This window comes from Podarcis erhardii, assembly GCF_964252035.2.
Source record: "Podarcis erhardii genome assembly, chromosome: 5".
NCBI lineage: Eukaryota > Metazoa > Chordata > Lepidosauria > Squamata > Lacertidae > Podarcis > Podarcis erhardii.
This window is the reverse complement of record NC_138509.1, coordinates 81,961,909-81,988,650: the sequence shown is the minus strand read 5'-3', so window position 1 is coordinate 81,988,650 and position 26,742 is coordinate 81,961,909. Positions and strand designations below refer to the sequence as shown.

Sequence of the window (26,742 nt, the reverse complement as noted above, 5' to 3'; positions counted from 1 at the left end):
GTGGGCTGCTTGGCTATGGAACTTTAAGTTTCAGGCTGTCTGGAAAGAGTGGAGGAAAAGTAAGTGTGGCTAACAGGGCTGTCTTAAGCAAGGGTGCAAAGATTCACCCAGCACCACCACCACCACCCCCCCGTTGCCCAGAGTTGTCGACCTTTTTTAGAGGGGACCTTTTTTTAGGGCAGGTGGGCTGGCGAGGCACACATGGCAGAGCTGGCCTGGCCGGCCACCTCAGCATCCACAGTGCAGCCTGAGGTGGCGGCAGCAGAGCCCAGTGCAGCAACAGTCCAGCCCGAGGCAGTGGCAGCAACTGAGCGAAGCTGGGTGCCTCGTGTGAGCCTCTTGGCGGCCTGCCCATCCCAGGCATGCTGGAGGGCGGAGCCGGCCAGCTGCCCCAGCACCTCGCTCACCTGCAGCAGAAAAGCTGCAGCGCTCCAATGGGCTTTGCTCCGCTTGCCAGCGGCTGTCGGCTCTTCCCAGTCTCCAGACTCCAAATCTTGGCCCTGGACTCTCGGCCTGGCACCCCTGAGAGCCTGGCGCCCGGGTGCCTCGCACCCCTAGTGCCTTACCCATGTAAGACGGCCCTGGTGGCTAAGCCCTAAGTCAGGATGCAGGTGATCTGGTACATCTCCAGCTGAGGAATTAAGATCCCCTAGAGATCGCCTGGCTGCTAACTCACTCAGATATTGATAGGATTGCTCCTGTATTGTCGGTTTCAAGCTTCTCATCCTTCTCCCCTTGGCCTGTACAATATTTGTGGAGCATAAGCCCTCTGAAGTACAAATTTGGGCAAGAGTTCTTTGATGTAAGCAGACTTAATTGGCCCAGTGGAACTTTGGAATCCCCACCCCCTTTTATCCATTTTTTATATTGCTGGATTGTAGTAAAACCAGTAAAAGCTTTGCAAGACCCATTTACCATGCACTAGCCACCCAAATGGAGGAGATCCAGGCATAGATTTCTTGCTGCACATAGATTTCCTTGCATCCTGTGTTAGATGGATCAAGATCATTGATCTGACCCAGTAACATTGTTCTCATATTGCTACCTAATCTAAAAGGTACTTCAATCACGTTCACAAGCATTGCTTGATGACCACACCTGCATTTCTGATATACGAGCGTGCCTTCTTTAGTGTGTCAATTCAACAGCAACTCGGTGTACTTCATGTAATCCATAAAAGAAGATAAAGGATCAAAGTTGCCCAGCTGGTATGGTGCTAATTTAAAAGTCTCACAACCCAATGCGCACACATGTGCACACACAGAAAATGTTGTGCCGTATAAAACTTAATGAACAAGAAAATTAAGATTCCTTGTTTTCAGATAACTTTTGTGCTTAATGAGAGAGTTGTCTGTTTCGTGGCCAAGCCAAAGTGCTTGTAAATCAATTTCCTTTCTTTCTTTTGCATTATGCTTTGATTACTTTCCTCCTGTTATTGGGCCATATTTTATATGTTAATCCACCCCATGCTGTTTTTATCCCTTCCCAAATATTTGTACCCAGTGTCCTGGGGCATAAGTATTTAATGAGGTAGTGCACTGAAATAATAAATTGTCGGAGCAAAGTGTACCAGACTAGAATATATTTAATTCAATAATGAACTAAAAGAGCTACCTGAAGTGGCTTCCTCTGTCTGTTGAATGCAGGGGTGGGGAACCTGTGGTTTTTCTGATGTTGTTTGACTCTAGCTCCCAACATTCCTGGCCATTGGCCATGCTGTTTGAGGCTACTGGGGGTTGGAAGTCCAACCCCATCTGAGGACAACAGGATCCCCACCACCTAATCATAGGGCTGGCCCTACCAATGCAGGCTTCTTTCTTGGTGGTAGGGGAGGACAGCTACCTTTTGCAAACATGAGTGGCAAGTGGGACTTCTTCCACTGGCTATTGGGTACTTGAGGACCCTGCACAAGGGATTTTGACAGGGAGGTGGGACAGCCTATGGCCCCTGGATCCAAGCAGGTTCACCACCTTGATACATATGGACCAGATTCTCAGCATGCCTGTAGCCTCCTTTAGATGTGCACGAAGTGACTTCATATAATAATAATAATAATATAATAATTTATTACTTATACCCCTGCCATCTGGCTGAGTTTCCCCAGCCAGTCTGGGCGGCTGCCAATCAAGTGTTAAAAACAGTACAACATTAAATATTAAAAACTTCCCTGAACAGGGCTGCCTTCAGATGTCTTTTAAAGATAGGATAGCTGCTTATTTCCTTCACATCTGAAGGGAGGCTGTTGCACAGGGTGGGCGCCACTACCGAGAAGGCCCTCTGTCTGGTTCCCTGTAACCTCACTTCTCGCAATGAGGGAACCGTCAGAAGGCCCTCGGCGATGGATCTCAGTGTCCGGGCTGAACGATGGGGGTGGAGACGCTCCTTCAGGTATACAGGATAATATGATAAACATCCTCAATTAACGCATGAAGGGGGCTTGTGTCTCACCTGCAAACAGGCTGTCCAACCAGCTTCAGGAGCTGAAGGTGGGAGCCTTAGTTCTGCATGTAGCAAATCCGCACCTTCTGTTGATCTTCAGCTCCAGTCCCATTCCTCTGCTGGTTGGGAGAACCTTGAAACTTGGGTCAGCCCGATATAATCATTTAACATCAACTGCCTGAACTACGAATCTGCCCAGAATCTCCTTGTATTTAAGTATACCAGAACCCATTAACACAATTCCATTACTGACCCAGTAGTTTTTCTTAATGATAGTTCAGTCTTGGTTGTACTCCCAGTAAATAAGTAGCTAGAAATAAATTTCAGGTAGTCTTGCAGCACTGAAATATTAATGACTGTGTGGAGAGCTTGATCTTGCAAGTCAATGGAAAATCAATAGCATCATGTAGGTGGAGGGAGTGTACTCTGGGATGGTAGGGAAACAGATTGCACTGCATAAGCGCTATGCTTCTCTTGTTGGCAGAATCACTGGATGCCATTTCAAAACTTGTTTAATTGAAGTGTTCCAAGCTCTCATAAAAAGGTCCATTTGTACACTATAGGCATCAAAGTATTGCCACATTGAGAAAAGGTGGCTAGATCTGTCCTTTCTGCAGATTTTCCCATGGGAAAGGGCATCCTCATAAAGCCATTCTCAAATGATTGCACACATGTAATTTGAAATAACTATATGAGCATTGAAAACCAAAAGCCCGCCCCCATTGTATGTGTTTTTCTCAAAATCGAATTATTGTCGAATCAGGGGCAACACATACACAGTTAAGCTAAGGTTATCAGATTTTTTCCCCAAAGAATCCGGGAACACTTTTTTTTTTTTTGGAAAAGAGAAAAAAAACAGTTATTTTTTTTAAAGTTTTTTTTTAGAAGAAGAAGAAGAAGAAGTAATATCTTCTCTTCTGTGGTCTCCTTTGTCGCACTGCCTTCCTCTGGGTTCTGGCCTGCTCTCTTGGAGTGCTAGCCACCATGGAGTAGGCTCGGGCCAGGCCTGGGCCTGGCCATGTGTCCTTGCCCTCCTGGTGCTCTCCTACCTCTTCTCCTCAACGGTGGCGGCAGCAGCAGCAGCGCAACAAGGTCGGGGCTCCCCTCTTTTTTCTCTTCCCTCTTTCTCTCTCTTCCTTCTCCTTCTCCTCTCCCCTTTCTCCCTGTGTCGGCTCCAGGGTTTTCCTGGCCCTGGAGCGCCACTGGGCAGTTGGCTGGGTGGCTGGGCGCTCTCACTCCTGGCTCAATTTGGGTCGTGGGGTGTGTGTGTCAGCGGTTCCCCCGGTTGACGCGCCTGGCATCCCCGGTTCCCCCTTGGCAGTGGCAGCAGCAGCGGCTATCTCAGCAGCCCAGAGCCAGCCTGGTAGCACAGTTGGCTCTGGCTGGCCTCAGGAGTTGCTCGCTGCCGTGGCGCCCGCCATTTTCCCTTGCTGGAAGTCCCCATATGATGTGTCTTGTGCTGTTGAACCAATCACGCAACATTCATTCCCTACTAATGAATCTACAACACTTAAAATATAAATCCAGGGACATTAAATGAAATCCGGGGATAGATGTTGTCCGGGGACAGATTTATGAATCCGGGGACTGTCCCCGGGAAACGGGGATGTCTGGTAACCATAAGTTCTGGGGGCTGATGGGAGTCCAACAGGTCCACTGGTTCCCTGCTCCTGCTGTAGAGTAGCCTTCCCCAACCCGGTTCTCGCCAGATCTGCTACAACTTTTAGATGCCAGAGCAAACAAGGCCAAGGGATGGTGGGGTTGTGGCATGAAGCATCTGGAGGGCACCAAGTTGGAGAAGGCTGTTGGGAAGGCCCAGGTCTGCCTTTGTATGGAAGGCCCACTTCAGACACGAGATGGAGCATGGCAAGCCAATAGGATTACCGCTGCTTCTTCATGCTGTTGTATAGTAAGAGCTGCTGTTATACATCCTTTGTGTGGCCTCCTCTCCTTAATACTTTTCAGGGGAAGTACGGTTGTACTTGACCCCTCTTGTGGTCTTCCCCAGAGCATCTGGTTGGCTGCTGTGGGAACAGGATGATGAGTTAGATGGAGGAGTTTGGAGGAGTTTGGATTTGATATCCCGCTTTATCACTACCCTAAGGAGTCTCAAAGCGGCTCACATTCTCCTTTCCCTTCCTCCCCCACAACAAACACTCTGTGAGGTGAGTGGGGCTGAGAGACTTCAGAGAAGTGTGACTAACCCAAGGTCACCCAGCAGCTGCATGTGAAGGAGCGGGGAAGCGAACCTGGTTCACCAGATTACAAGACTACCGCTCTTAACCACTACACCACACTGGCTCTCTGGGCCACTGGCCTGTTCCAGCTGGCTTTTCTTTTGATAATACCTCGTGATGTTCTTTTGTTGAAGAAAGATGGATGCCTAGAGGAAATGTGGTTACCTGCCGTCAGCCCATAAATTCTGCTTCCATCTCCTCATGCCATGATGTTTTCAGGATTTATTCCCAGCTGCATATTATCTATATTCTACACAATATTGGGCTTGGCTTTATTTATTTATTTTGGCAGCGGGGGAACTGAGCCTGACAGGGGCAACACACTAATTTCTTTTGGAAAAGAGATGCCCGTAACAATCAATTAGTAATATTGAATACAATCCCACTTTCCAGTACAACTCAATTCCTTGGTGCTTTTGATATATGCCTGTAGGCCTCAAAAGAATGGTAAACACAGCAAAGGATCAATAATGCAGACATTATTTTCTGCCATGATCACAGAACGATCCTCCTCGAGAGATCTTTGTTTCTCATTACAGGTTGGACTTGGTTGTGATATTAAAAAATGACAAACCATATAAGCTATAAAATGACATTTTTAAACAATGCGTCTATAAACAGCTCAATGTTCTGTGCTGTATTTTATACATACAGCCTGAATAAATTTTTTTAAAGCCATGCTATTTTATCTTTTTACATGCTCTGGAGCTAATTCTCTCTACAAGGACAGAAATACCATATTTTCCCATGTATAAGAGGCCCCCATGTATAGGACGACCCCAGGGGCGCCGACTTATAAAAAATATTGGGGGGGGCGGGGGCCCATACCGACTTATAAAAAATATTGGGGGGGCCCAAGACCTCCAAACCGCTGCTGCTGGGGGAACGAAAGGGGTGAGCCCCGGGCTGCCCCGACCTTAAGTGAACCTGTGAGGGCCTGCCCTTTGCGGCAGCCAATTGGCTGCCGCCGTGGGCGGTGAATATTAATGAGCTAGGGGGAATCCCCGCTTCTCGCGGCTGACGCCAGCCCCGCGAGATTGTTGATGGGTCGAGATCCCGCAACCCCACCCCCTCTCTAGATCGGGAGTGGCTTTGTTTTAACTCATTACTGAATGTATTTTAAAAGGTAACTATCGTCAAACAAGGAAAATAAAAAATACCAACATAATGTTGTGATTTTACAAAGCATAATATAACTAATAATTTTCTTAAATTATTGGGGGGGCGGAGCCCCCCAAAACGAATTTTTGAGGGGGCTCGGGCCCCCTCAGGCCCCATGGAGTCGGCGCCTATGGACGACCCCTATTTTTTAAAACCCAAAATTAATAAATCAATATTTCTTGAGTTGTTCGCTATCCATGTACTGTATAAGATGACCCCCAATTTTGGCCAAATTTTTTTATAGCAAAAAACCATGATCTTATACACAGTAAGGACAGTGTTTCGAGGTTAAGATCTTCAGGACTTGCTTTAAACTACTACAGCATTAAACTAATTCCTTCCCTGATAACAGAACCCTAGCGCCAGGGACGACTGGTCTATTAGGGCAAATTGAGCACTGCCCCACTTGCTGCCTTCCTTACATTCACTTGTGGGGTGCCTCAGGGCTCTGTCCTCTTCCCCCATGCTTTTCAACATCATATGAAGCCTCTGGAAGAGATCATCAGTGTTTGGGCTGAGTGTTCACCAGTATGCAGTCGATAACAGCTCTACCTCTCCTTTAAATCAGATAAGGCAATGAATGTCCTGTGTGAGTGTCTGGTATAAAATTATTATTATATGGAAAGTGTTCTGTTTGGTTGTTTACGTACTTTCTGATGTTTTGTTTATCGTTTATGACTACTTTTGCTATCTTTGTAGTTATATGCTGTAAGCTGCATTGAGTATGGAAAGGTGGTACACAAATAAAATGATTGATAAAAGAATAAAAATGATTGATTGTATAAAAGAATGGAAATGGTTTATTGAATATTTACGGATAAATTGTAAACAGATAAGAACATTGGCAGGATTATTGTAATAACCTGCAGTTTTATAAGAGTATATATTTTAAGTAGATGAATAAATGAGCAAATTAAGTTAATTTGGATATGCAGAAAATATTTAAAAATAAATTTAAGGAACCGCAGAAAGAGGGGGAAGGAAGTCAAGTTTTGAAATGTTAAAATGATTGTAAAATTAGTGAAATGTATAAACCTGAAAAGCATAAATATATTTTTTTAAAATGATTGATTGAAAAGGAGTGGACCAACAGAAGAGAAGAAAGAAAAGGGATGAAAGTTCAGTTTTTGAATGCAAAAGCAACTTTCCTGTGGCCAAGCCTGACCCTGTCAGAGTTTCAGCCCTGTCCAGGCCTTGAATCTGGGGGTTCTTCTGCCAAATAACAAGTTATGGGGCAGTTACAAGTTATCTAGCAGATACCCATCGAAGCAGTGACCCTGGAGTTTTGTAGGATCTAGACATCGCTGGCTGGAAGATCCCTACTGGAGGTCCCCACACCAGCCCCCTGGGTTCCTGGTCAATTCTTGGACTGCCACAATCGCCCATCTCCCACAGAAGAAGAAGAGTTTGGATTTGATATCCCGCCTTATCACTACCCGAAGGAGTCTCAAAGCGGCTAACATTTTTCTTTCCCTTCCTCCCACACAGCAAACACTCTGTGAGGTGAGTGGGGCTGAGAGACTTCAAAGAAGTGTGACTAGCCCAAGGTCACCCAGCAGCTGCATGTGGAGGAGCAGGGAATCAAACCCGGTTCACCAGATTACGAGTCCACCGCTCTTAACCACTACACCATACTGTAGCAAAGGAAACAACATGCCATGCAGGAACCTCAGAACTGCTTCTTGAGCACATGGAAATACCTCTGTGGATTAAAGCCTGACTGAGAGCTAGAAAGATGTGGCCTCCGGATCCTACGTAGGTTTCCAATCTGAACTGCTTCCTTGCTGAAGCAAGAGCTTTCATCATACTCTCCGACATGAGGAAATGGGCACGCTTGCCTGGCCAGGAACAAGTAGGCTAGAATATGTCAAGGCTGCATATATATAACTAAATTTAAGGTAGCAGTACATCACATTTTGAACATCCCTTCTGGTTCATTTGCCAAACATGTTGGCCACTGTAATGTTTCAGAGTTTTTGCTTGAACAAATTAATCAATTTGAGTTGTGTGACTCAAATTGGGTCTACCAGATCCTTTTAAAAAGAAAAGAAAAAAAGCAATGTGGGCTAAAGTCGTTTCTGGGGCCCTTGTGGGATTAGCGGCCCTGAAGCTTAAGGTAGTAAAAAAAAACATGCAACACCAGATGGCGATGGAGAGCAAAAAGAATATTTGTGATTTCCCCACCCCGTGTTTTTCCCTTTGTTTTTCCCCTGTGTGTAGATCTACCCTACGAGACAGTTAAGGGAGGGGCTCCAATCTATTTTGCCTCTGACACAAAGCTGCTTTCTTTGTTACCATAACCGCCCATACATAGCAGGCCATAACAAAGCAACTTGCCTGGCTAGTCCAGGAATGGAATCATTGTTGGATCCAGGAATTAGAAGGGACTCAGGCATACAGGAGGGACGCGGGTGGCGCTGTGGGTTAAACCACAGAGCCTAGGGCTTGCCGATCAGAAGGTTGGCAGTTCGAATCCCCATGACAGGGTGAGCTCCCGTTGCTTGATCCCTGCTCCTGCCAATCTAGCAGTTTGAAAGCACGTCAAAGTGCAAGTAGATAAATAGGTACCGCTCTGGCGGGAAGGTAAACGGCATTTCCATGCACTGCTCTGGTTCACCAGAAGCAGCTTAGTCATACTGGCCACATGACCCGGAAGCTGTACGCCGGCTCCCTCGGCCAATAAAGCGAGATGAGCGTCGCAACCCCAAAGTCTGTCACGACTGGACCTAATGGTCAGGGGTCCCTTTACTTTTACCTTTACCTTTACAGGCATACAGCCTATTCAACTCTCCAAACTCACATCAGTATATACTGAGCAGTGTTATTCCAGTTTCCCCCCTCTTCTCCCCAATGGAATGTAGGTATGAAGTGGGTATATCATACTGACCTCTTTAGCCAGAAGGCTAACTTTTCATTTTGAAGCTGTGAAAGGATTTAATTTTGTATGAAAGACCCTTTGGCATGAGCTACCTGGGGTTGGCTATAAGATTAAAAACTGATATCTATTGAAGAGGAAAATTATAAAAGCTTCAATGATTTTTAATCAGAGGCCATAAGAGAAGATAGACTATACTGATAATCACCCCCAGGGCTTGGGTTCCCTGTTGGGAAAGACAATTTTATATTTTGGTGTGTTTCAGTTCCCCCCAAAATCCATTTCATCATGGCCAGAGAATGGCCTGAGTGCTCTCAGATGTTTTCTAATATTACATTCCTGTGATAAGACCCTTTTATTTTTTATCTGTGTGAGAGAAAACAAATTGCTACCGTGTGGGAGCAAAGCCAGCTTCTAGTAATTAACTTGTTACAACAACATTTGAGACCAGATTTAATCTTTCAGTGCTTCGACAGCTAGAACCACCTCTCAGACTGAAAGAGCAATGGAAGGGCAGCATTAGTTCGGGCTGAGATGAGAATCAGAAGAACGTTAAGGAAGGGCTTGTCCACACTTCGTTTGCCCCAGTGCTAGAAAGCATGGGTCTGAGTGGTTTCCTGTTTGCCTCTTGCTTTCTGGGTGTGGGTCCAAGCAGTTTTCTCCCCTGCTTTCCCAGGGAAAACACGCTCTTTACTGTTGAATCGCAGCAAACACCAATCCACAGAAAACCTGATTGATGTTTGCTCCGATTCAGCGGTAAAGAGTGTGTTTTCCCATGGGAAAGTGGCAGGACAAGCAGAAATGCAGATGAGCTTTTAGGCAACCTGGTTATTGAGTGCTCTTCCTGATTTGTTTCTGGAGAGTTTGGACAATGTTGGCTATTTAATGAGCATTCATTCAGGGGGAGGTTAGACAAAGTTACATCACATCATGTGTTACCTTACAGAGGATTTTCCTATCGCATACCATATTGCTAAAAAACCTGGGAAGTGGCTTTGTCATGCAAGATGTCTCCCGACCAAGTATAATTACACAATCTGAATTTGCTAGTATGTGATGGACTCCCACGTGAAAATCGCAACCCTCTGGAAGTGCCCTAACTTAAGTCCATTCATTTCAGCATGTCTACTCTGAGTAGGACTTAGCTGGCTACCACCCAATGTCTTCTGTTCCAGCTTGAGATTGCTCGCAAGAGCCATTACATGCCCTCATCTTTCCTGTCCATAACGACTCTCTTAAAAGGAAAATGGTAAAAGGCAGCTTAGTGTACTAATGTTATTTGTGGAGAGTTCTCTCCTCCATTGAAGTGAGTGGGGAAGTCTGCAAACACAGAAGCTTCCTATGCCAAAAACAGCACACAGGGAGCTCTGTTGTTTCTTCCTCCCTGCACTGTTCCTCCTGTTTTCCATGTGGTCAGCAGTAGCAGAAGATTCTGAGGCCAGCTGTGGAGGAGGAATGTGGCTTCTCTGGCTAGGCTCTGACTAACTCTGACTAACTCCTGTGAGCAGGGGACCTGAGAATGGCAGGCAAAGCTGGGGGTGGTGTTGGTGCCATAAGTTGTTATAGCTGTCCCACTGTGGCTTGCCTGCACTGCCTTTTGTCACACTGAAGTTCATAGCGGCACCTGTCAGTTGCCAAGTGAACTGCAGCATGATGACACTCACATTTTTATTCTACAGTAAGATATACCACGTTCTGATTCATCGAGTGGCACTGGAGATGATGGGGACATGGAACTTACAGCATAAGCAAAACTAAAGCAAGTCTCCTTTAGCAGGCTTAGGCAACTTTGGGCAAGTTGAAAGTTGATGAATATGAGGTTTTTGGAAAGGTTAGGATGACAAGTGTCAAAACGAGCAATCCAAGAGCAGGATATGTACAAATGGTTCGCTGTGTACAGTACATGGTGTACAGTAGGACACGGGTGGCGCTGTGGTCTAAACCACTGCGCCTCTTGGGCTTGCTGATCAGAAGGTCAGCAGTTCAAATCCGTGCAGCGGGGTGAGCTCCCATTGCTCTGTCCCAGCTTCTGCCAACCTAGCAGTTTGAAAGCATGCCAGTGCAAGTAGATAAATAGGTACCACTGTGGCGGGAAGGTAACCGGTGTTTCTGTGCGCTCTGGTTTCTGTCACGGTGTTCTTTTGTGCCATAAGCGGTTTTGTCATGCTGGCCACATGACCCAGAAAGCTGTCTGTGGACGAACGTTGGCTCCCTTCGCCTGAAAGCGAGATGAGCGCCACAACCCCATAGTTGCCTTTGACTGGACTTAACCGCTCAGGGGTCCTTTACCTTTACCTTTTACATGGTGTATAGATTTGTTGATTGGGCTGGATCTGGTTGAGAGGCTCTCACCAATTGAGCAGACAGTAGCTCTGTCTGAAGAAGCAATCAGAAAGAGACACCCCAAGCTGGATGGAGATAGCGAAAGGAGATAAGACTATGGTTGGAGTAGTAGACAGATGAGTGAGATCTGAAATGAAAGAATTGAGTAAGAGCAGGAGAGAAGCAATGAGGATCTGGTCTGAAGACAAGTGATAACCTTTGCATGTGTTATTTGGTCTTTTGTCTGCTATTTCGCAGAATCATGGAATCATAGAGTTGGAAGGTACCCCAACGGTCATCTAGTCTCAACTCCCTGAAATGCAGGAATCTCAGCTAAAACATCTATGATAGAAATGCAGGAATCTCAGCTAAAACATCCAACCTCTGCTTAAAAACCTGCAAGGAAGGGATAAATCCTTAAAACATTCGAACATGGATGATCTGTCATTGCTTGGTTAAGAAGCAGGGTAGGAGGATCCCTATTGGAGAGTGTTGGGGTCACATTATGAAATAAACATAAAATAAAAGTCCTACACAAGTATATGTATGTAATGCTGTTAATGTGTAGATGAGAACATCTGGCAACAGTAGAGTGGTTTCCCCTTCCATCGCAACCAATGGCAGCCTCACTATCCTTTGCTTTTATCTTGTTGGCCAAAAGAAATCTTTCCTGAGTTAAATCAGAATTCCCATTTCAACCCTGTCCATCTGCATCAGGGGCTTGTCTTTGTAATTAACTGCACTGGCATAACTGCAATTTCTGTTTCAGCAATGGCCTCGTATGTATGGGGGGAGAGTTTGACCCCAGGAAAACAATCAGATTCAAGCAAGTAGAGTAAAGTAGGGCAAGGTCTAAGTTCAGGCTAGGCTTGGCTTTCTGGGGCACCCTGGCCAGCTCTTAATTACTATTAATAATTACTATTCATTATTGTTCATTACCACCCTTCATCCTAAGGTCTCAGGGTGGGTTACAACAAATTAAAATACAGTTTAAAACAGTACAGAAAAGAGAACCCATTGCAATTCCAAAAAATGGATGGGGGCTCAGCACCAATCAACCTCAGACTGAGATTTAAATGAGAGCTGTAGCTTTTTGTTTGAGGAGCAAGTTCCGCCTTTAGTGGGAGAAGCCTCTCATTTAAAAGAACCCAGCATGCTCGTCCACACTTCCGCTTGTTCCGTGCCTGGAAAGAATGGGTCCAAATGGTTTTCTGCCTCACCCGTGTTTGCTAGGCAGTTTCCCTCTGGTCCCACTCCCTTCCCAGGGAAAACCTGCTCTTTAGCTCTAAACCGGAACAAAGAGCAGTCTGTGGAAAACCTAGTTGCTATTTGCTGCAATTGAGCTCTAAAGAGTTGTTTCCCCTGGTGGAAAGCAGAGGCACAAGGGAAAGGGTGAATAAGCCTGAGTCAGATCAGGGCAACATAACCTTTTGGGGCTGGAGAGGTACTGGCACACCTGGGATACCAGTGTTTTGAATTAGTTGGTCCACCTGGGGTTGGCTCCAAGGACAATTCCCTATCTCACTATTAATCCCTGGTTTCACCTGTTGAAGAGAGGGTGTCGTGACAATTGCATATAAGCCAAAATTTCCCTCGGGCTCTTGCCAAATTATTTTCATCACTCTTGAATGCTGTACTGTAATTTACAAAGATTATAGATTCCACTTTCACAAGCTTTCCCCAGGGTGAAGTAATGATATCCTCAACGAATACCCAGAGTAAATGAAATGAAATTGCATTTTTATTATGTTGATTATTTAAATTAGCTTCACATGCATTTTAATTTGTATTCAGGAAACTGAAATCCATGTCTCAGCAGAACATATAGGAAAGGAGAACATGGCTGGTTGTGTGTTTAATAATAATGTAACACCCCCCCCCCCCAAATAGTTTTTTAGGGCAGTCATTAGATTCCAATGATCAACAAAGTCAACAGTGAATGATAATTATCTGGAATAAAAATGTGTTAAAAATAAAAGGTGAAATCTTCCAAAGAGGTTTTATCTCAATTCCCGCCCCCCCCCCCCCAATTGTGAAATAAATATTGTACTTGTTGATTTCATCCTAATGAGTCACTGCAATACCTGAATGTCTAATTTATAATGATGCCCAGTTTGCTGTTAAAAATTAATACCTACAATTAATTGAAACCACAACTTCAGTGCTTTCTGTGCATATAATCAGTAGGAGGGGCTGTTGCGTGAGAAATATTTGCCTAATGTTTCACAACATTATAGAACAGACATCACTGACCTGTGGAGGGGGGGGGGGGAATTGCAGAGCAAATAGCTAATTTTAGATGATAATCACCTGCTATTCCTTTGACACTCTCTTCACCGGGTTGAAGAAATAGTATTGCAATAAAGTACCAGCCTGAATGGCGAGTCTTGTTGATCTTTTGGTTGAAATCAAGCGGAGGCATAGCATTCTTCCTCATAATATGCATCCTAAGTTTTTTTCCTAACCCATTTTTCTTTCTTTTTATCAGAACAGGAAATTGAATGAGAATTTATCTCTGGCTTGCAATCACTTTGCTATGAACATTTCAGAATTTCATCCCACTTAAACTTACAGCGGTGAGCACTATGCATTGCATAGTCGCACTTTAGTGCAGAGGTGGGGAAACCTTTTCCATCCAAGGGCCGACATTCTCTTCTGGGCAACCTTCTGAGGGCCACATGCCAGTGGTGGGAGGGGCCAGAGGCAAAAGTGGGCGGAACAACAAGGGCAGTGTATAAGTTGAATAATTAAGAATAATAATAGTTTCCTTTGTACAGTGGGCTGTACAAAGATGTGTGCACACATCTCTCTGTATCCTTCATCCTGGCAAACGAGTCATGGTCAGAGTTCAAGAACACCAGGCAAAAATACTCGGAGGATCAACGATAGGAGTGGTCTGGTGAAAGTTCTGAGGGTCAGGTAAAAAGGTCTGGAGTGCCGCATTTCACCCCTAGGCCTTCTCTAGTGGCATGGGACTAAATAGAAGAAGTGAAGCAATGTAGATACCAATATGACACCTGTATATTTTGTCCTGTGGATCAAATGGCAGTGGGGAAGGCTTGGTTTTCATTGAGACAGCAGCATTGGAGGAAAGGTTTGTTTTTTGTTTTTAACTCCACAATTGGTGCCATGGCCCCAATCCAAATAAGTTCTCCTATTAATATTTTAAAATAGGTAGAAGAATCCTGTTTCTGAATCTCCCACATCACCTTTAGGGCACTTCCAGACTTTTGCTATTTTCGGTTGGGATCCAAATTGTTGTTGTTGTTTAGTCGTTTAGTTGTGTCTGACTCTTTGTGACCCCATGGACCAGAGCATGCCAGGCACTCCTGTCTTCCACTGCCTCCCGCAGCTTGGTCAAACTCATGTTAGTAGCTTCAAGAACACTGTCCAACCATCTCGTCCTCTGTTGTCCACTTCTCCTTGTACCCTCCATCTTTCCCAACATCAGGGTCTTTTCCAGGGAGTCTTCTCTTCTCATGAGGTGGCCAAAGTGTTGGAGCCTCAGCTTCAGGATCTGACCTTCCAGTGAGCACTCAGGGCTGATTTCCTTAAGAATGGATACGTTTGATCTTCTTGCAGTCCATGGGACTCTCAAGAGTCTCCTCCAGCACCATAATTCAAAAGCATCAATTCTTTGGCGATCAGCCTTCTTTATGGTCCAGCTCTCACTTCCATACATCACTACTGGGAAAACCATAGCTTTATCTATACGGACCTTTGTTGGCAAGGTGATGTCTCTGCTTTTTAAGATGCTGTCTAGGTTTGCCATCGCCTTTCTCCCAGGGAGCAGGCGTCTTTTAATTTCATGACTGCTGTCACCATCTGCAGTGATCATGGAGCCCAAAAAAGTAAAATCTCTCACTGCCTCCATTTCTTCCCCTTCAATTTGCCAGGTGGTGATGGTATCCAAATACTTGCTGGCAAATTCAGGATGGGCAACTGAAGTTGAATAGAGAGCTCTTATATCGCAAACCTGCCACAAAATCAGACTTCTTGCCGTATGGAAAGTGGCGTGAAAACATGGGCGTAGCTAAGATTTATTTTAGGGGGGCAGGCTTTATGTTGGGGTGGGGCAGAACTGAGATATGTGCAATGCAATTGGTCAGTTAAGTATTTCTATTTATTTTTTTGCTGGGGGAAGCTGCCCCCCATACTCTCCTGGCTACACCCATGCACAAAATGCACTGGGAAGTATGGAAGGACATGCAATGTCATGTATTTCCCCCCACATACAAATTTGAATGAATGCTCAAACGAACTGCTGTGGTCTAGTCTCCCTGCAAGCAAAACAAGGTGAATGCGTGATAAACTGGTAATCTGGAAGTGACTTTACTTTGGCCAACAGAATCACTGACTTCATGTCCTCAGTGTCACCCAACCCCATGGGCGTAGCTGGTGGTGCAGAGGGGGGCAGCTCAAGTAAATAAATAAAAATACTTAACTAACTGATCAACATAAAGCCTGCCCCCCCAAAAAACAAATCCTGGCTACGCCCATGCGGCACACTTCCCATGTTTTGGGCAGAGAGGTTTGAAGTGAGGATGCTGCTGTCTCTGTGTTTTGCAGGCTGATGTGCCACATGAATTAGAATCGAGAAAAATATGAACGAAACTTTCCTACAAGCGGGAGACATCCTCAGGGTACCATATGCATTTATATTTCATTGCAAGGCAGATAATGCGAGCAATGAATTCCTTGGCCATCGTGAACATTACGCTCCACATTTTGGAAGGTATTTTATTAAAGCTTTCATTAAACATAGAATTTAACTCAATTATATATTGCCAGGAGAAGCCGCAAATGCAGCAGTTATTTAAAAAGCCCCAAACACAATCATTTTGGAGCAAATCTTGCCAGAGCAGATGCAGGCATCTTTGCATGTCTTAACTCATAATGAGTAAATAGGGCAATAATGCAATAAACAATTAAAATAAGATTTACTCTACAGAATATCCACCACAAAACAAAGGAGAGACAATGAGCTGTTTTGTTCCCAGGATTGAACTTTTCTCCTTTCTTTTAATACAATACAATCCCAGTTTTTAATCAGATGTTCCCTGGAAAGATGATTATTCCTTATGGCTCATATTGATCTATTCCATGTTCATCCTTTAATTTACATTTTCATTTATATATTTATTACATGTTTCTCCAAGGAACTTGGTATACATGGTTCACTGCCACCATTTAATTCTCACAACAGCCCTGTGAGGTAGGTCAGGAGAAGAAGGAGTAAGGTCACCCAATGAGCATAACATCTCGGGAGGATATGAATTTGAATCTTGCTGGTGCTAGTCCAACACTGTACACCAAGGGTGAGGAAGATCCAGCCTACCTCTTAGTTTTAACAGGATACTGCCAGTGTGGTGTAATGGTTAAGAGTGGTAGACTCGTAATCTGGTGAACCGGGTTCGATTCCCTGCTCCTCCACATGCAGCTGCTGGGTGACCTTGGGCCAGTCACACTTCTTTGAGGTCTCTCAGCTCCACTTACCTCACAGAGTGTTTGTTGTGGGGGAGGAAGGGAAAGGAGAATGTTAGCCGCTTTGAGACTCCTTAGGGTAGTGATAAAGCGGGATATCAAATCCAAACTCCTCCTCCTCCTCCTCCTCTTCTTCTTCTTCGAGGAAAATTATGTATTTTTAAAGGTATAATGTGTAAGCAGCCGAAGTAGAATGGTAAGACTGGCCCTGCTCATATATAAATGAATTTTTTAAAAAGGATATTAGAAAAAGTACCATGGCATAATTATTTCTTTGACACGATCAAAGAGCATGCTCTGTTTTAAAAATAAAACAGTAAATTCCCTTTCCGAGGCTGACCTGCTCATAAACAAAACGTCTGTGCAGTTAACAGAGTCGGTTTCTCTACATAATGGTGTTGCTCCGACTGACCTGCTCAAATAAAAGAGATACATTATGATGGAAGAAGTACTGAGCAGAAGATAATTATCTGAACCAGTGAACTTCCAAGTATCCTTAAAATAGTGTTGTTATTTTTATATATCTGTTGTTTGCTCGAATCTGTCATCATCCGTGACATTTCCCTCTAAAGAGTTGGATGCGTTTGTTTGTTTTTCAAAAGCAGTGTTCAGGAAACCGTGAGAAGTTACCGCACTCTCCTGTCGGGTATACATGAATTTGAAGTTCCTTCATATTACTTGCCGTATACACAGGGCATGATCCGGTCAAAGTTAAATAGGATCAAGACCATTAAATTGGCTGAATAGGCGAGACTGAGGGAAGCCTATATTTAGACCATGTGGATTGCCAGTGAGAGAGGGTGGGCAGCAGCCTGGCTGATTGCCTCGGATGCATCTGCAAACTCCATTGTTATTATTTTTGCATTTATTTATACTGTGCCTTCTTCCCTTATGGGACACATGGCAGCTTATAGATAAAAACAAGAATTGCTAAAAACAAAGAAAAAAACAATAATTTAAAAACAATTAAACATTACTAGAATTAAAATTATATATACATATAATGGGACAAGGGTGGTGCTGTGGTCTAAACCACTGAGCCTCTTGGGCTTGTTGGTTGTATGATTGGCAGTTCAAATCTGCAAGACTTGGTGAGCTCCCGTTGCTTTGTCCAAGCTCCTGCTAACCTAGCAGTTCAAAAGCGGCTTTGTCATGCTGGCCACATGACCCAGAAAAGCTGTCTGCGGACAAACGGCGGCTCCCTTAGCCTGAAAGTGAGTTGAGCGCCGCACCCCATAGTCAAATTTGACTGGACTTAACCATCCAGGGGTCCTTTACCTTACTTTTACATATATAACATCTGATTAAAACACACCCATAATTCCAGTTAAAAACAATATGACACCAGTCCTTTCATTAAAAGCAGTCAATTCCCCAAAGCCTGTTGAAACAAGAAAGTCTTCATCTGCCGGCAGAAAAACAACAAGGAGGGAGAAAGTCTAACTCCCCCAGGGAGGGAGTTCCAAAATCCAACGCTCTGACCACAACAGTGGCTCCCTGAGGGATAGCTCAGTTGGTAGAGCATGAGACTCTTAATCTCAGGGTCTTGGGTTTGAGCCCCATGTTGGGTGAAAATTTCCTGCATTGCAGGGGGTTGGACTAGATGGCCCTTGTGGTCCCTTCCAACAGTTCTATAAATCTTCTTTATGGTATTGTTACAAAAATCGGGTGCCTGCCCCTCTCCTTGCCAGGCGGTGGCAAGAGCTCATGTGGTCCCAGGCACCCACACAGGATCTGTGTTCCTTTGGAGAATGGAAGACATGGTGGACACTGTTGTGGCTTTAAGAAATATGGTTTATTTGCCTACTTACACCTTCAGTCTGCATGGAGGGAGCCCAGTTCTTACTGCATGGCCCACAGCAGTGCAGGCAACCTTCCACCTCCCTGCCCAAGATGGATCTCCCCCCTTCCTCCTGCTTCTTCTTCCCAGAAATCCTTTTCCAGTGCCCTCAAACATACACCCCGCCACCTTGGTAACATCTCACTCCCCAATGGCCCATCAACACTTGTGGTCATGTTCATGGGTGTGCTCTTCCCTCAGCCAGCCAGGCTGGTTTGCATAAGGAACCGAGGAATTCCCTATTTGGCACAGTTCTGAACTTTAATCCATATCCCAATTGATCAAAACCTTCACATTAATATCTAGGGTTCGGGGAATTCCCCCCTTAAATCTATAACCGTAAAAAGCAGTGGGTAGCCAACATGGTGCTGCTAACCCTTCTCAACCTGTGGGTCCCCAGATGATGTTGGACTACAACTCCCATCACCCCTAGCTAGCAAGGCCAGAGCTCAGGGATGATGGGAGTTGTAGTCCAACAACATCTGGAGAACCACAGGTTGAGAACCACGGGACTGTCGTGGGACTACAGTTCCCATCAGTCCTAGCTAGGAAGACTAATATAGGTCTTAAAGTAGGGTTGCATTCCCCCCCCCCCCCGTTTTATTATTTTATCTTCCTGCAAACCACTACTGGTAGTAGCAGTAGTAGTTGCTGCTGCTGCTGCTTTTTTTTGTAGGCGAGCGGTGTATAAATAAATAATAATGATGACTTCATTGGTAGAGGGCGCAAGAGAGCCCGCTCTCGAGGACTACAACCCCCAGAATCCCGCGGCGCGGCCTCCCGCCAATCGTAGGAGAGCACCCCTGCGCGAAGGCTCCTGGGATTCGTAGGCAGCTGCGGCCACTAGCCCAGCCCAGTGGGAGGGACCGGCGGCGGAGGCGGCGAGGCTGAGCCAGGTGTCTCGCGGGCGGCCCTGCAGGTGACGGCGGGCGGGGAAGGGGCGGCGGGGCAGCGAGGCGAGTGGGATCCGGGAGCGCAGCGAAGGCCCGAGGGAGGCGGGGGGCGAGCCGGCTGCTTGGTTGCCTTGGTCGGCTGGCCGGCCGGCCCGGGGATTGCAGCCGGCGCCTCGCTCCCCTCTTCTTGCAGCAAAGCGGGCGGAGAGGCGAGAGGCGGGCTGCTGCTGCTGCTGCTGCTGCTGCTGCTGCTGCCGCCGCCTTTCTCCCTCGGCGAGGTCGGCCGCCTGAGCATGCAAATCTCTGCAGCAGCTCCGGGATGGTACAGTCGGTGGGTGTAAGGGCTGGGGAAAAGGAAGCGCGTCCCTCCCTCCTCCTCCTCCTTGGGAGTCCGCGCTTCCCCAGGCATGCACCCCTTCGCCCTCGTGGCCTGCAAACTGGAGCCCCGGCCAGAAGCAGAAATAACCCCTCCACAAAAACAGACACCACCCCTAGAAGTTCACCATCATCAGACGGGTTGCAAAGAGAGCGCATGATGCGGGTGGTCGGTGCCTCTTGGGTTTTGCAAAGGAAAAGGCTGCATGGCAGCTGGGTGAGGGAGCCTTGGTGCAAGCGCCCGTGCCGGGGATTTCCTGGGGAGCTGCATTATCTTACCAGGGGTGACCAAGCGGGCCTTGTTTTAAAGCCCTGCTCCTTATTTTTGGACCCTGCAGTTCTGGGCGCTCACCGTAAGGGCCCTCCTGATTGTCACATTCTGCCTTGTTTTGTTTATTTTACTAAAAAAACACAACAAAACACTACCCCTGCTTCCTTTTAATAGGACCCAGCTCTGCCCACTGAAGGTGATAATAATATAATAATTCATTCTCTTTTGATTTCTACTACTGCTTCTCTATGCTGCTGCCCTCCTGTAATCTTGTCTTGCTTTCCAATGCAGTCCTCCCCTCCTAAAACCCACGGGGCCCTTTGTTATTTGTTTCTTTTCATTGTTCCTGGTTTTTCCGTGCACATTCTCCTTGTGGCGTTTTGTGGTGGTTGTTGTTTTCCTTCGGTACCTTCCAATCTCTCTTTCTCTCTCTCTCTCTGCTCCCCCGGAACCTCTGCTAGCAACTGTTCCGGGCTGCCGCTGGATAAAAGTGTGCTCTGCCTGGAGTTTGCAGACGGCAAAAGCATGAATTGATTTACTGTCCTACTTCGGAGGCATCTCTGGGCAGCTGGGAGCGAGCGCCCGGGAAACAGCAGCAAGAGGAGGAGCAGGCGGGAGAAGGCAGAAGGGGTCCTTTTGTGTCCTCCCTTGAACATAGGCTGTTTCCTCCTCGCCTCCATCCTGGCTGGAAGAGTTCTTTGCAATAGCACACAGAGGCTGACAGCTCTCTCTCTCTTGCTGCTGGTTTTTTTTTTAAAGTGCTCATTTCTCCATCCCCTTCCCCCTTTTTGCTCATGTGCGGATGCTTGTTTTCTTGCAGTTCACCTTCTCCAGAGCCCCGTGCTGGTTGGAAACAGCAGGAGCCAGAAGAGGAGGCAGATCAGCCTGCCCTTGGTTGCACAGAAGTGGTGTGCTGATTTTGTACTACTTGACACCAGAGCTACTCCCAGCCATCTGTGACTCGAGCTGCCTGAAGCAGTGGTACAGGGAGAGGAGGAGGAGGAGGCAGCGGCAGCTTTAGTAGCCGATGATAACCCTGCCCTCAGTGGGTTTGTATTACCGGAGCATGCACTGATTTGCTGCCTTGTCTTTAGACCCATCCCAATCACCGGGGTTTGTGCGGGTGTGCGGTGCATGGTCAGGAGGGAGGGGGGGAAATCCACTGTCTCCGTAATAAATGATAGAGGATACAATGACTTTGCTCTCTCTGCTGGGTCGGATCATGCGTTACTTCTTGCTGAGACCAGAGACCCTCTTCCTGCTATGCATCAGCCTGGCACTGTGGAGCTACTTCTTCCATACGGATGAAGTGAAAACCATTGTCAAGTCCAGCAGGGACGCCGTGAAGATGGTGAAGGGCAAAGTGGCGGAGATCATGCAGAATGACCGGCTCGGCGGATTGGATGTGCTGGATGCCGAGTTCTCCAAGACCTGGGAGTTTAAGAACCACAACGTGGCTGTTTACTCCATCCAAGGCCGGAGAGACCACATGGAGGACAGGTTCGAAGTAATCACTGACCTGGTGAACAAGACCCATCCTTCCATATTTGGGATATTTGATGGGCACGGAGGCGAGGCAAGTCTTGGGCTGTTCATTTTGGGGGTTCGGGATTTGCTGCCATTTCCTATTTATTGCCACTCTTTGACTTAAACTAGTAGCAAAGTTGTTGTTTTACGGTCATTCACACCTCCGGTTTGGGTAGAAGCCATTTAAAGGGTACAGTAGGACAAAAGCCTAGTCTTCCATTCTTTCCTTTTAAAAAATACCTTGCACTTTGAGCATCCTAGCAGCGATGACTGTGATCACAAACTTGCTCTGTTAAAGCTCTTCTAAACAAGCTATGAGGCTTCACATGCTGCTGCCAGCTGAGTAAAGCCAGCAGATGCTGTAAGGGTTGGTTTAAAGGGAAAGTTTATTGAAAGAGGGGGTGTTTTTTATTGTAGGAAAGAAAGGAGCTAGCAGGAGATCCCTAATGTCCTCAGTTGGGGAACAGAACTAAAAAACTTTCTTTCTTCTAGCTGACCCAAGGAATTAACCTCGTGCCACTGCCTTTATTATTATTATTATTATTATTGGCCATAGAAGTTTGTTCTTTGTTTACGCCGCGTTCTGTAGCCTTTCTACTTGCCGAGACAGGCTGTTTGTCTTGGACAGCAGTGCAAATACCATGTGTCGCTCCCTTCCTTTTTGCAAGGGATGCCTGGAAAGGTTGCTGTAGCTTTATTACATTGCAGGGTGCGCGGGTGGGCTTGGGGAGTGGCAGAATCGGCTAGTGATACCCTAGCTGCAGACCTATTATCTGTGTTGGGTTAATCAGCGATGAAATACAGGGAGGTTTCTCCTCCCTTTTCTTTTGCTTGTATGCTAAGAGTGGCTGGGGGAAGTGACAGGGTGCTGAGGGAGGAATCTTGCTGGTGTATTAAATGAAATACTTGGTGCACCACCCAAAGTGCTTTGCTTGTGTTTGTTTTTATTCTGCCTCTGTTGTGCTATGATCTGAGGGTCTTCGGGTTTCCTACAGCTGTTCTGGCAAGTCAGACTTGCCGGGAAAGCTGTGACAGCGATCTGGCACAAATCGAGGTCCCCAAGGGTAGCAGCTGTTCTCATAACTCCTGATAGGCTGCACCTCTTGCGCTCCTTCTGTGCACTCACCACATTGGGGGGGGCGCCTCTAACAGCCCCAGCCTAAGCATATGTTCTTCCTCGGAAGTAAGGCTCATTTGCACCCAGTAAGTGGGCATAGATCTGCAGCCCAAATCTCCAGGGATAGCAGGGTGTAGACTATCCCTATGACTGGGACTTTGTTTTAGGAACAACCACTGTGGGTTTAGGAATCAACTAAATTTCAGATTAGTTATTTGTTGAAGTCTTTTATTACTGATACCTTGTAATGGATGTTGATGTTTGGTTAAGATAAACATTTTTATTTTGTTTTTCAAAGAAGAGAAGCAAATGCTTGTGTGTTTGAGTGATTGTATGCTGCCTGGAGTCCCAAATTCTTCCCTACAGGCCACCTTACAAAAATCAGGAGCTGTGCAAGAACATAGTAGCATTTTTCTGTGGCTCCCCACTCATTTTGATGGGTTCTTTTCTCAGGAGAAATACCGGTGGATTGTGCCACTCTTTAAAAAGTAGAAGCATTTCAAGCTAAGTATAAACTTTTATAGCCCAGAGCCTTTTGAATACCATCTCTTCTCTATCCCAACTCATCCCCCAAAAAAACCCTTGCGTTGAAATTTGGTAGCTTTATGTACGTTAGTTAAATCCAGATTTGTCGCAGAAATATAGCTTGGCAAAACCTTTCTTCCTAACCAGTTTAGAATATTATTTCTTTGCACCACCACCCCGGCAAAAAAAATTCTAGCTAAGCCATGTCTGGTGCACTGAGTTTTTTTTTTACAGTAGGCTTTCCATCATGCTTTTAGAACAGAATGCTAGCATTGAACTTTTTGCTCAGGGTGTAATAATGAGTCTTCTTTTGTTGTATCAGATGGTATTTCACTTATAGGAGTAAATTGAATTAGTATATTTGACCTCAGATGCCATTATTTTAAAATTTAGGTATTTGTGATTGCATGAAGAGCAGTGATGTTAAAATATATGGGTCGTGCATAGTCCTTGTTTGTTATTGTAGGAAGCTGATTATACGGAACAAAACCCTTTTTTGCCCTTATAGGTCACACAATGTGGAGGACCAGTGACTGCTAGCTATGATGGCTGTACCACCTCCAGGAGCAGCTTGAGGCAGCTTGTCTCTGAAAACCAGTTGCTGGAGAACCACAGCAGGAGAGGGCTGTCTCTTGCATTGGGGGTGGGAGTTACCTATAGGTATCTGTTTAGCCATTGTGGGACACAGGGTACTGCATTAGATAGACTTTTTGTTGTGATCCAGCCAGACTCTCCTTAACATTATTTTGCTGCTTCTTAACTCCTCCATTCTACTCGGAATCAAGTTGATTGAAGAGCAAAAAAGCATATGAAAGTTTCCACCCTTTTAACACATACTTTTGGACAAAAGCATATTGTCTCCTAATTTGGAGTGCTTGAGCTTAGGTGTTAGTCAAAGTATGCAATCACTGAACTGGAATTTCTTGAAATGGGTTACCACTAAGCTCCTTGTGGGTGGAGAGTGGAGCCTCAAGACTGGGAAGATGTTGGGGAGTATTTCAGCTGACTGACTGTGATGTAGTGGGGAAGTAACAGAGCTGGAAAACAAGGCAATCTGAATTTATTCTGGCTAAATGGAGAGATTGGCTCATGCAATCTTCTAGATGTCAGTGCACATTACACAAATCTGCCCCTCTAAAGATGAAATGGCCAAAAATGTTGGTACCTATGAACAATCCCCCCGGATATAAGGCAAAATGTTTTGCAAATGAAATATCCAGAATTGGAGGAGCACTGGGTCTTTAGGTAATACAGTACTAATAAAAGTTAATCTGCAGAGAAACTATTTGGTGGAATTCTGTGATGGCATCATAGCTGTGGAACTCCCTAAGGAAGTTCCATTTTGCTTCCTCCATGGCTTTTCAGCAGGAAACCAAAGCAGTCCCCTTCAGGGGGTCTTTGGGGGGGGTGCCTTGATTAGCTCCTTTTCTTGATTCTGCTGCTCTGTTCCATACTTCTGCATTTCCAGTATGTTTTTGTATTAATTTATATTGTGTCTAATATGCCTTGTTAGCTGCATTGGAAACTTGGTTGAAAGATAGGTTACAGTTGCCTTTTAATCAGCGAAGTGTTAGGAGTGGATGATGTTACTCTGTAGCAGCTGGTTATCTGCTCAGAATGCATTTAAGCTCTCCGTGATCTTTTAGCACCCCCAGTCCTTTGTTTGTCCTCGCCTTCTTCCTCTGTATAGTATTGCACACTTGTTGTTAACAGGCCTCATTGAAAATGACAGTGTTAAATGTGTTTTTTTATGGGTGGACCTGGGGAAATAAATAGCTGATAGGATGGCTGAGCTAGGGGGCAGCTGTGAGGTTTTGGTTTTTTTAAAAAGTGTGGTAACCATTTGCTCTTGATTTCATCACAGACAAGTGGCCAGGTGGTGATATTCCACTTCCTAACTCGCTGTTTACAGCCAGTGTGCGTATCACTACCGTGCAAAATTTTGGCCGCCTCACTCTGAGGGTCATAACATTCGAAGCAGCCATTTAAAAAAGCAGCTCCCAGTATGTTTCTGAGCACAATTCAAAGTGTTGGTGCTGACCTTTAAAGCCCTAAACGGCCTTGGTCCTGTATACCTGAAGGAGCGTCTCCACCCCCATCATTCTGCCCGGACACTGAGGTCCAGCGCCGAGGGCCTTCTGGCGGTTCCCTTGCTGCAAGAAGCCAAGTTACAGAGAACCAGGTAGAGGGCCTTCTTGGTAGTGGCGCCTGCCCTGTGGAACGCCCTCCCACCAGATGTCAAAGAGAAAAACAACTACCTGACTTTTAGAAGACATCTGAAGGTAGCCCTGTTTAGGGAAACTTTTAATGTTTGACACACTATTGTATTTTAATATTTTGTTGGAAGCCGCCCAGAGTGCCTGGGGAACCCAGCCAGATGGGCGGGGTATAAATAATTTGTTGTTGTTGTTGTTGTTGTTAAAAATGGGTTAGAAAAGGTGTTCTGGTTTTTGCATTTTTTCTGCTATGTGTACACAGGCTTGTTGCTGTGTTAAAAACTTTTGCTGCATGCCAATTTGAACGAAGCACAGAATTGTAGCAGGGGCTTTTTAGGTGTACCACATTGTGCCTGATGCAGGAAATTGAGATAAAGCCAGTGTGGTATAGTGGTTAGAGTGTTGGACTATGACCCCAGGAGACCAGGGTTGTAATCCCATTCAACCATGAAGCTCACAGCTCACCTTGGGCCCCTTGCCATTTTTCAGCCTAGCTCACCTCAAAGCATTGTTGTGAGGATAAAATTGGGGGAAGGTAAACTTTGTACACCACCTTGAGCTCCTTGGAGGAAAAGGTGGGATATAAATGCTATAATAAATAAATAAATAAATAACAAAGTGTACACCCAGCAGATGGTTGTCAAACCTCTGTGGGACCCTTTCAGTTTTGCCTTTAACAGTATAGTAGCAGTAAATGCCATTTGGCTCTGTCCTGTGCTCTTTGTTGTTGTTTAGTCGTTTAGTCATGACCGACTCTTCGTGACCCCATGGACCAGAGCACACCAGGCACTCCTGTCTTCCACTGCCTCCCGCAGTTTGGTCAAACTCATGCTGGTAGCTTCGAGAACACCGTCCAACCATCTGCCTTGTAGATTTATGAACATTTGATTTATATATATGTGAGACCTTAGAATTCCTATAACAAGGAGATGAACTATATATATATATATTGTATCCTCTTCCTGTTGTTGTTTTTAAATCTGCTACCTTCTGAAACCATTTTATTACAGAGTAAAGTAGGATTTTGATAACAAAAGTTTTTATTTTTGGAGCTGTTTATGAAGCCCCCCTCGGTCTCTTTTAAAGTAATTTTGCTAAATACGTAACCAGAGTCCCTCTTTTCAAATAAAATAAAAAAAAAGTTAAATAGCTCATCATTCTTATATGAACAAAGTGTCTGCTCTTCTTTGTAAGTGAGGTAGACATAAGTGGTTTTCCTGTCTCGGGTTCCCACCCACAAAGGAAACAAATTTTGCATAAAAGCAAATAAGTGGTGTTATTGGAGCAGGATGTACCTGGTACATGCGACTGACATTTTTAATCGTTCAATTTGTGTGAGAGTTACTTCTATCAACACAGGCTTTCTTTATTCTAATGGTTTGGGAAAGAAACAGCATAATGGATTCTTTTACAAAAAAGGGAATATTTTTAGTTGTCTTTTTCCTCATTTTTGTTCAATG

The 26,742-nt window shown here is 45.4% G+C and overlaps 1 protein-coding gene across 3 annotated transcripts in view; it reads left to right on the top strand.

The window, feature by feature from the left end:
- Nucleotides 1-19,192: 19,192 nt before the first annotated feature.
- Nucleotides 19,193-26,742, top strand: part of PPM1L (protein phosphatase, Mg2+/Mn2+ dependent 1L) — a 187,698-nt gene continuing 180,148 nt past the window's right edge. Inside the window, exons 1-2 of one of the 3 annotated variants that reach the window (XM_081862762.1) lie at nucleotides 19,193-19,277; nucleotides 20,718-21,477. In XM_081862762.1, coding sequence (XP_081718888.1) covers nucleotides 21,075-21,477 — 403 coding nt within the window. In that variant the 5' untranslated portion in view covers nucleotides 19,193-19,277; nucleotides 20,718-21,074. Of the gene's footprint in view, nucleotides 19,278-19,934; nucleotides 20,094-20,717; nucleotides 21,478-26,742 lie in introns of those variants that run through there. The other 2 variants (XM_081862760.1, XM_081862761.1) reach the window with 2 other exon arrangements.